Source organism: Sinohyriopsis cumingii, chromosome 7 (genome assembly GCF_028554795.1).
Source record: "Sinohyriopsis cumingii isolate HCF-2022 chromosome 7, ASM2855479v2, whole genome shotgun sequence".
In the NCBI taxonomy this organism is placed as follows: domain Eukaryota; kingdom Metazoa; phylum Mollusca; class Bivalvia; order Unionida; family Unionidae; genus Sinohyriopsis; species Sinohyriopsis cumingii.
Genome location: NC_142967.1, coordinates 65,099,758 through 65,109,298, shown reverse-complemented (window position 1 = coordinate 65,109,298; position 9,541 = coordinate 65,099,758). Strand labels below are relative to the sequence as shown.

Below are 9,541 nucleotides of genomic sequence, written 5' to 3'. Positions count from 1 at the left end.
ACTTAATTTATATTGTTATCTGACTTTTGTTTTGATGCCTAGTTGTAAATGGAGCTTTTACACACCTGATTTTGTGCATGATTGTAAAGTTGTAAACAAGATGTTAGTTAATATTTTCAGCTGAAGGCCTACGCTTTTTTTACAATTAAACTGGTTTTGCTCTGGCATTTAAGAACATTATAATGCATCGTCATCGGTCAAGTGGGTTGTGTATATATTGTAAGTTTGGTTAACACATATTTTCAGTCTTGTTTTAATTCAGTCTCTTGAAATCTATCAACATTACATTTATATAGTTGAAATCAGAAATAATTCGAGGGGAATTAAATTCGTCAATCATTCATTGGAAATACTAAAGTGCTCATTGACTTTGGATTGATAAATTACTTTGGCTTTGTGTGTTACTTATTTAAAGACGTTCCATTTTGCATTATTGGCATATCAATCTTATCAGATCTCAATAGCAGGTTTTGTCCAAAACATGTCATGCCTTCCAAGTAATTATTGTCCAAACTAGAAAAAGTTAACATTGACTCAACCCATCGAAAGAAACTTCCTAGTCATCAAATTCGGTCAAATCTCAAATGGAATGCAAAATTGCGTTGAAGATATCGAACATAATTGGAGATGCTAGAGTTTTGAAAGGCCATATGAAGGGGGTCCCAATATAATATAGGGAAGGGTGTTGTTTGTTTATTTATATAATATATAATCAGTGTTTAGATAACTGCAATCCATACCGTACCATTATAAATTATTTCTTTATTTAAATTGGACGTTTAGCCTGTGTGTGTATATATAAAAGTCTGGAATGTTGATGTCCATATATTGGTTTTAAGAAATTCCAAAAGATAAACCCATTTCACTGACATGCACCCATTACAACGTACGTTCAATTCAGTTAATGTTATAGGCATTGATTTGTATCGATTGATAAACACGTAATACGAAACTGTTTAGTACAAAAAATAAGTTGTTTAACGTAAGAATACAGACGTTTTCCTGTGATTGATCTATACTACCTTTTATCTTTATTCTTTCTAGTGGTCATGCACTGCCTCCTAAGCCATTGTTAATACAATACAACGGATGTCATGAACAAACACTCATCATGGTGCACAACACAATTGATTTTGATCATTATGATATATTGTACGTAACAGTATTTATGCTATGGTAACTTCCCTAATCATGATGACTCCCGAAGATATGCAAAAGGATCTATTATATACAGTTGGTAATGTATGTATGGAAGGCTTTTAAACACAGATTCATATAGTATCTACCTACTTGCCATGTCACGGGACGGAAACGACTTCGCTAAATCCCTAAATAGTTTATTTCTTTATTGTGTGTTTTATTTGGTCAGACGATGTAAGACTAGACTGTTGGATGCTCTTATGTATACAACCGACAGCATTTAGTTATATAGTGATTGACTGTTGAAGAAGATCATAACTGACCGGTCACTGTTTCCAATTCGGCAGAAATTCTCTTAATGGAAAAAAGTGGAAAGACACGATTTCCAGATATAGAGTTTTGGATTACAACACGATGATGTGGACAGTTTTCCTTTGCCTGCTCACATCAGCAGTATTAACAGGTAAACGCCGAGCGAACTAAGTTTGATTTAGTTTAGAATCATGTACAACCATCTATCATTTTCTTGCTTAGTGATGGCGACAACTTATCACTGCTGTAACGTTGGTCATATAATTATTTTCAGTTGTTGAAATGAATGTCATCAAATAAAAAAGCAATGCAATATGTGTTGTTTATAATAATATATTTCTCGACGTTTAATTGATGGCACTTACTGACTCACAATGACAAAATATGTAAATGACACGCGCCATATCATTTCATGGCATAACCCACAAATTCCATGAAGAACATAATTTCATCTTTATAATATGTCTAAAAGACTTATTTTGGCATTTGCTGTACATTCATAAAGACAAGGTTTGTTATTCTTACAACTATCATTCTATCCGAATGTTACAAAGTTGACTTTGATTCCAAATTTGGAGAAACAGTCCTAATACGAGTATGGCCATTGAATGGTTCAATTCTCTGTAGCAGTGTTAAATGCGGCTACATTACTCGTCTAAATACCATCTTCCCTGGAGACAAAGATAGTCGTAAAAAATTCCAAAATGACCTATTCATGCCTAAATACACCGTTACCTTAAAAGAAGCCTCTTTAATATTCAGCAATGTCAGCAGGGAGGATGAGCGTCTATATCATATGGACGAACGTTTCTACTGAACTAAAACAGAACCATGTGCTAAATATGAGGCAACATGGTAGATGGAACTCACAATTAAATGTTTTTGGTATGTGTTAAATCTGATGATAGATTAGCGTAATGTAACGGATAGTTTATTCTTTCATTGTCAGGCATGGTGTTGGTCATAATCAGATATTGAAATATCAACTGCATCTGCTGCTTGAGTTAAATAATTTTTATGATAAATTCAAACCACTTTCGTATGTTTTTTGTGCAATTTGTGTAATGTTTTATTTGATACGTACGAATAGTTGTCGTATAATGTTAACCGTTTCAATTGTTTCCCTGAGCACACTTGAAAGACTCCGAAAACAAGGGCTAGATTTCTTCCTTCATACTACGGCAAATTATCGACCGCAGCAAATCGTATAAGATCTCTTTAATAAGAACTCCGTTAGGTGCACCATTGTTATATTCTGAAAGCAATACCAATGTTCACAGATATTTCTTTTCTCTTCCATTATTTATTGGTCAACACAACGTTTTGCATTTTAATTTCGTGGTGTTGTAAGAAGTAGAAGTAATCTGTATGTATTTTAGTAGAAGGAATATGTATAGATTATTAGTTTTTAAATCAATTTCTAATTCGGATCTAACGATAAGAAGAGAATTCAAGTTTGCTTGCTTGCTTCTTATATTCTACTATATCGTTTTCGTTATTTATGTTAATACCAGGTTACACTGGACTGGTGATGATTTGTAACCTGGTCCTTTAGATCATAAAGCGGCGAGAAAATAAACAGAAAACTAATGATTCAATCGAAATTACGTGACACTGTTAAAACATCATAGATAGAGCTAAATTTTTGTTGTTCAAACGTTTACGTCGCAGAATATTGCGCTTGAAATATCTTCATCATATCAAGCAAATGATGCACTATTTCCTACTCATCTTAAAGATGAAATAATTGACAGACATCTTAACTGTATCTCTAGAATCTGGATGTTCGGTCATAAATATATTTTCCAAAAAACGCTGTTTTGGGAATTTTGATATTCCTTTAACAACTCAATTATCCGTCGTTGTCTTACAAAGCGTGTGTGGTTTTATAAATATACATTTAAATCAAAAGTCAACAAATATTACCTGTTTAACTAATGACTTAACTACATCCATTATTGACCCAACAGAAGTTTCGTTATTATAGTTCCATGACAGTGGAATACATTTTTAAATTTCAAATCCATTTTCTTTCTGTTGAACAAGAACAAGGTGAGGTAGCGAGAGGTTATGCTGGAGAGAACGTCGTCATGGAATTTAGTAAACCATCCAAACTATCCATCTTATATTACAATGATCTGAGGGTTGCCATCATTCATGAATGTGAATGCCGTTTGTTCCCTGGTACACAATTTGCTGGCCGTCTAAGATGTTTAGGAGCCGAAAATGATACACTATGCACAATCATCATACAGAATGTCAACCAGAGAGATGTAGGACTATATAAAGTTGTAAGAGAGGACACTGTAATGGAGCAAAAATCCCTAAATATAACAGGTATTTCATCGATTAGATTAAGATAGAAGTAGTCATTGATTTTATTCGTATACCCTGCATATTCCTGAGTTGTCTTTGTCTTAATGTCGAGGTAGTCATTAATTGTATTTGCATACATTGCATACTCCTGAGTGTGGTCTTGTTCTTATTGTTTAGAATATATTAGCAAAATTCACAGCTTTTTCCTTAAAGCACGGAAATTAAACATGGTATTACAAACATGCAACACGTTTTCAAACAGTTCTCACAATCAGACTTGGACTCAATCAGCATTGTAAATATGATTAGTCAGCATTTTGGCGATAACCAATCAAGCTTCAGATTTTTCTCTTGAGTTTGATTTTAAATGTTAGAAACGTTTGCAATATTGAAACCAAATCGCATTCCCTGGGTTCATAAACGCATTTATTACTCTGGTCTACAGCCAAAACGCTTCAAAATAGATGCAAACTTTACTAATTCTGGGTCACTGAGAACGAAATTGATGCTTAAAATTGCTGATTGGTTCTAGTTTTAAAGGTATGATACTTGGTCCGTATATATGACCATTGACATGGGATTCGGGAGGGCACGTGAGTTATAATGGGAAGGGATCTCAACTTAAACCAGAAATGTCTATAAAAAAATATCATTGTATCTATGAATAAAAATATATGACTGGATTTGGACACAGTACTTGCTTTTAAGGCAAAACAATGAATGATGCAATCTGAAGCTAGTTTAACGTCATACATGATAAAAATTGTATTATATTAATCTTAGATGTCATGGATGATGCAATCATAACTAAGCTTATATCACTCTACTGATCACGTTGTCGTATAACAGCTCTAGAAATCATACAGTTTCGTGCTCTCTTATTTGTTAACATCTGATTTTGCAAAGGGACACATTTATGTTTAGCCAAAGTGAGCAGAGATGAATCGTACTTATGTGAACAATGCAGATAACTTCTGTTATGTTTGTGGTGAAGTGGATTTTGCATCAGAAAGGCGCACAATTGTTAAGAATGCCTATCTTCCTTTTTTGCTGCAAACTGAGAGATCAGGACAAGAGCTGGGACCCAAAGATATGCTGCAACACTTGTGCAACATATCTTTGCCAGAGGCTGAACAGGAAAAGGAAATCTATGCCTTTTGCAACGCCGATGATATGGAGACAGACAAGAGTTCATATCAGCAATTGTTACTTCTACATGGTGCATCAAGTTAGGAAAGGTGTGTCAAAGAAGACAAATAGGACTGTGCATTATCCAAACATTAAATCAGTTATACGCTCATCCTCTTCCTCTGAACCATCACTTCATAACACAAGGTGAACTGAATGACCTTGTCAGGGATCTGGAACTATCCAAGAGTAAGGCAAAGCTGTTGACCGTCAAAAGGATATAGTTCCATCCTTCTTCATGGAAGCTGATCTTGTAGCCTGCAATAACATCTGTGGTGTGATGGCAGGCCTCAACATAGTTCATGATCCGGATGAGAGGAGACTGTTCATTGATTCATCAAAGACGAGTCTTAAATCGGTTTAGCTGCTTAATGGCAATGTTTTGCCATCAATTCCATTTGGTCGTGCAGTCCATGTGAAGGTACCTTTGAAAACACGAAACAACTTTTGCGATACATAAACTATGATTAAAATCAGTAGCAGCTTTGTGGCGATTTCAATGTTCTTGCCCTCTTGCTTGGTCTGCAGACTGGATACTCAAAGTAATGCCACTTTCTCGGTGAATGGTAAAATCGTGTGAGAGATTCCTAGTACATAAAGAGCGATTGGGCACTCCGACAGTCATTGGAGCCCACCGTTTCAATTGTTTCCCTGAGCACACTTGAAAGACTCCGAAAACAAGGGCTAGATTTCTTCCTTCACACTACGGCAAATTATCGACCGCGGCAAATATTATAAGATCTCTATAATTTGAAATCCGTTAGGTGCACTATTGTTATATTCTGAAAGCAGTACTAATGTTCACAGATATTTTCTTGTCTTCCATTCTCAATTATTGCACACAACGTTTTGCATTTTAATTTCGTGGTGTTGTAAGATGTAAAAGTAATTTGTATGTATTTTAGTAGAAGGAATATGTAGATGTAGAAGGAGTCTGTATAGATTATTAGTTTTTAAATCGATTTCTCATTCGGATCTAAAGATAAGAAAAGAATTCAAGTTTGCTTGCTTGCTTGTTATATTCTGCTATATCGTTTTCGTTATTTATGTTAATACCAGGTTACACTGGACTGGTGATGATTTGTAACCTGGTCCTTTAGATCATAAAGCGGCGAGAAAATAAACAGAAAACTAATCATTCAATCGAAATTATGTGACACTGTTAAAATATCATAGATATACCTAAGTTGTTGTTGTTCAAACGTTTACGTCGCAGAATATTGCGCTTGAAATATCTTCATCATATCAAGCAAATGATGCACTATTTCCTACTCATCTTAAAGATGAAATAATTGACAGACATCTTAACTGTATCTCCAGATTCTGGATGTTAGGTCATAAATATATTTTCAAAAAAACACGCTGTTTTGGGAATTTTGATATTCTTGCGCTTTTAACAAATCAATTGTCCGTCGTTGTCTTACAAAGCGTGTGTAATTTTATAAGTATACATTTAAATCAAAAGCTAACACAAATTACCTGCTTAATTAATGACTTAACTACATCCATTATCGACCCAAAAGAAGTTTCGTTTTTTAAGTTCCATGACAGTGGAATACATTTTTAAATTTCAAATCCGTTTTGTTTATGTTGAACAAGAACAAGGTGAGGTAGCGAGAGGTTATGTTGGAGAGAACGTCGTCATTGAATTTAGTAAACCATCCAAACTATCCTTCTTATATTGCGATGACCTGAAGGTTTCCATCATTCTTGAATGTGAATGCCATTTGTTCCCTGGTACACAATTTGCTAGCCGTCTAAGATGTTCAGGAGCCCAATTTGATACACTATGCACAATCATCATACAGAATGTCAACCAGAGAGATGTAGGACTATACAAAGTTGTAAGAGAGGACACTGTAATGGAGCAAAGGTTCCTAAATATAACAGGTATTTCATCGATTAGATTAAGATAGAAGTAGTCATTGATTTTATTCGTATACCCTGCATATTCCTGAGTGGTCTTTGTCTTAATGTCGAAGTAGTCATTAATTTTATTTGTATGCATTGCATATTCCTGAGTGTGGTCTTGTTCTTATTGTTTAGAATATATTTGCAAAATTCACAGCTTTTACTTTAAAGCACTGAAATTAAACATGTTAATACAAATAGGTAACAAGATTTCACACAATTCTCACAATCAGACTTGGACTCAGTCAGGATTCTAAATATTCATTAGTCAGGATTTTGGCGATAACCAATCAGGTTTCAGATTTTTCTTTTGAGTTTGATTTTAAATGTTAGAAACGTTTGCAATATTGGAACGAGAACGCATTCCCTGGGTTCATAAACGCATTTATTACACTGGTCTACAGCAAAGACACTTCAATATAAATGTAGTCAAACTTTACTAATTCTGGGTCACTGAGAACGAAATTGATGCTTACAATTGCTGATTGGTTCTAGTTTTAAAGGTATGTTACTGGGTCCGTATATATGACCACTGACTTGGGATTCGGGAGGGTACGTGAGTTATAATGGGAATGGATGTCAACTTAAACCGGAAGTGCCTAAAAATCATCATTGACTGGATCTTTGAATAAATATATGACTGGATTTGGACGGTACTTGCTTAATAGGCAAAACAATCAATGATTTAATCTTAAGCTGGTATTGCGTCATACATGATATAAATTGCATAATGTTATTCCTAGACGTCATGGATGATGCAATCATAACTAAGCTTACATCACTATGCTGGACAAATTGTCATATATCAGCTCCACAAATCTCTCTTATTTTTCGTTGTCTGATTTTGCAAAGGGACACATTTATGTTTAGCCAAAGTGTGCAGAGATGGATCGTGCTTATGTAAATAATGCAGATAACTTTTGCTATGTTTGTGGTGAGTTGATGTTTGCATCACAAAAGCGCACTATTGTTAAGAAATCCTATCTTCCTTTTTGCTGCGAAATTGGAGATCAGGACAAGAGGTGGGCTCCAAAGATATGCTGCAACACTTGTGCAACAAATCTTTGCCAGTGGCTGAACTGGAAAAGGAAATCTATGCCTTTTGCAATGCCAGTGATTTGGAGAGAACCAACAGTTTATATCAGCAATTGTTACTTCTGCATGGTGCCTCAAATTAGGAATGATGTGTCAAAGAAGAAAAAGGGGACCGTGCATTATCCAAACATTCAATCAGCTTTACGCCCAGTACCCGACTGAGAAGAACTGCCTATTCCTGATAAACCTGAATCATTCTCACTTAAATCATATGAGGAAGAGCAACAGGATGAAACTTCTATTCCTGAACCATCAATGTCACATGACTCATATTTTCTCTTATCCTCCTCCTCTGAACCATCACCTCATAACACAAGGTGAACTGAATGACCTTGTCATGGATTTGGAACTATCCAAGAGTAAGGCAGAGATATTAGACTCCAGACTAAAGAAGTGGAATCGCATGGCAGCTGATGCTAGGGTTTCCATGTTCCATGACCGTCAAAAGGATATAGTCCTATTCTACTTCATGGAAGGTGATTTTGTAGCCCAGTGTGATGGCAGTCTTCAACATAGTTCATGCTTCACATGAGTGGAGACTGTTCACTGATTCATCAAAGACGAGTTTTAAATCTGTTTTGCCGCTGAATGGCAATGTTTTGCTATCAATTCCAGGTGATTGTGTAGTCCATGTGAAGGAAACCTTTGAAAATATGAAACAATAATAACTTTTATTTATATTTCTCATTTGCTGTTTTTTTAAAAGTGTTACATAAACAAGACATGTGAAATATGATCGTGTAAAGCAGCCCTAAACACATGAAAAGACATAAGCTTACAATTTATGAATAAACTCTACTATTTATTCAATATACATAAACGTAAAATGTATAAACTTATATATCTTTGCAACAGTATCCACTCAATTGTTTTAATTGTCATATTTGAATTCAGCGCATCAAAATCCATAACAAATAGGATATTTTATCTCTGAATCAGACGACTTCTAAAAACTTGTAGATCAGTGTTATGTCTTGTGTCAAACACTGGTGTAATGATGCCTAATGACTTTACATATTATTCCATGATTTTGTCCAAGGACAACGCTTGTTGTATACAGTGTCTGAATGTACTTCAGACATATCGCCGACATTTAACAAAATATACATGTCCAAACATATAATAAACAGGTACTACTGCTAGCACCATACATCATGTTACACTACAGGAAAATATACCAAAGACCAAAAAATCAATTTATATTGGATATATAATACGTCAAATAGTGTGTATCGGCATATGAATGAATGTTTTCATTCAAAAACTAATAGCTTGCTTAGTTTTTCACACCTTTCATTCATACATTGATACAGCGAACATTGATGCAACATAGCAGCTTGACATAATGCTGCAACAGACTTCAGAGAGCAACAGTATTAAGCAACCGAGTTTAATGATTGAGTGCTTACATTTGTTTAGTTTTAATTCGCGACGTTAATTTTTGTTCTTGACAGACGTGCGGTCTATTTGGGATTCAGAGGCTACACCCGTATTTCAATTATCTTTCTTATTAGGTTTGCAATCTATCATGCTTAATTTTTCTATCACATTCAGAAAATATTTCATTTTGATGACAGTT

General features: G+C 34.8%; 1 protein-coding gene across 3 annotated transcripts in view; it reads left to right on the top strand.

The window, feature by feature from the left end:
* The first annotated feature begins 1,275 nt into the window (after positions 1-1,275).
* Positions 1,276-9,541, top strand: part of LOC149795412 (uncharacterized) — a 67,384-nt gene continuing 59,118 nt past the window's right edge. Inside the window, exons 1-2 of one of the 3 annotated variants that reach the window (XM_089965192.1) lie at positions 1,276-1,603; positions 3,499-3,789. In XM_089965192.1, coding sequence (XP_089821318.1) covers positions 1,555-1,603; positions 3,499-3,789 — 340 coding nt within the window. In that variant the 5' untranslated portion in view covers positions 1,276-1,554. The remainder of the gene's footprint in view (positions 1,604-3,498; positions 3,790-9,541) is intronic. The other 2 variants (XM_089965193.1, XM_089965194.1) reach the window with 2 other exon arrangements.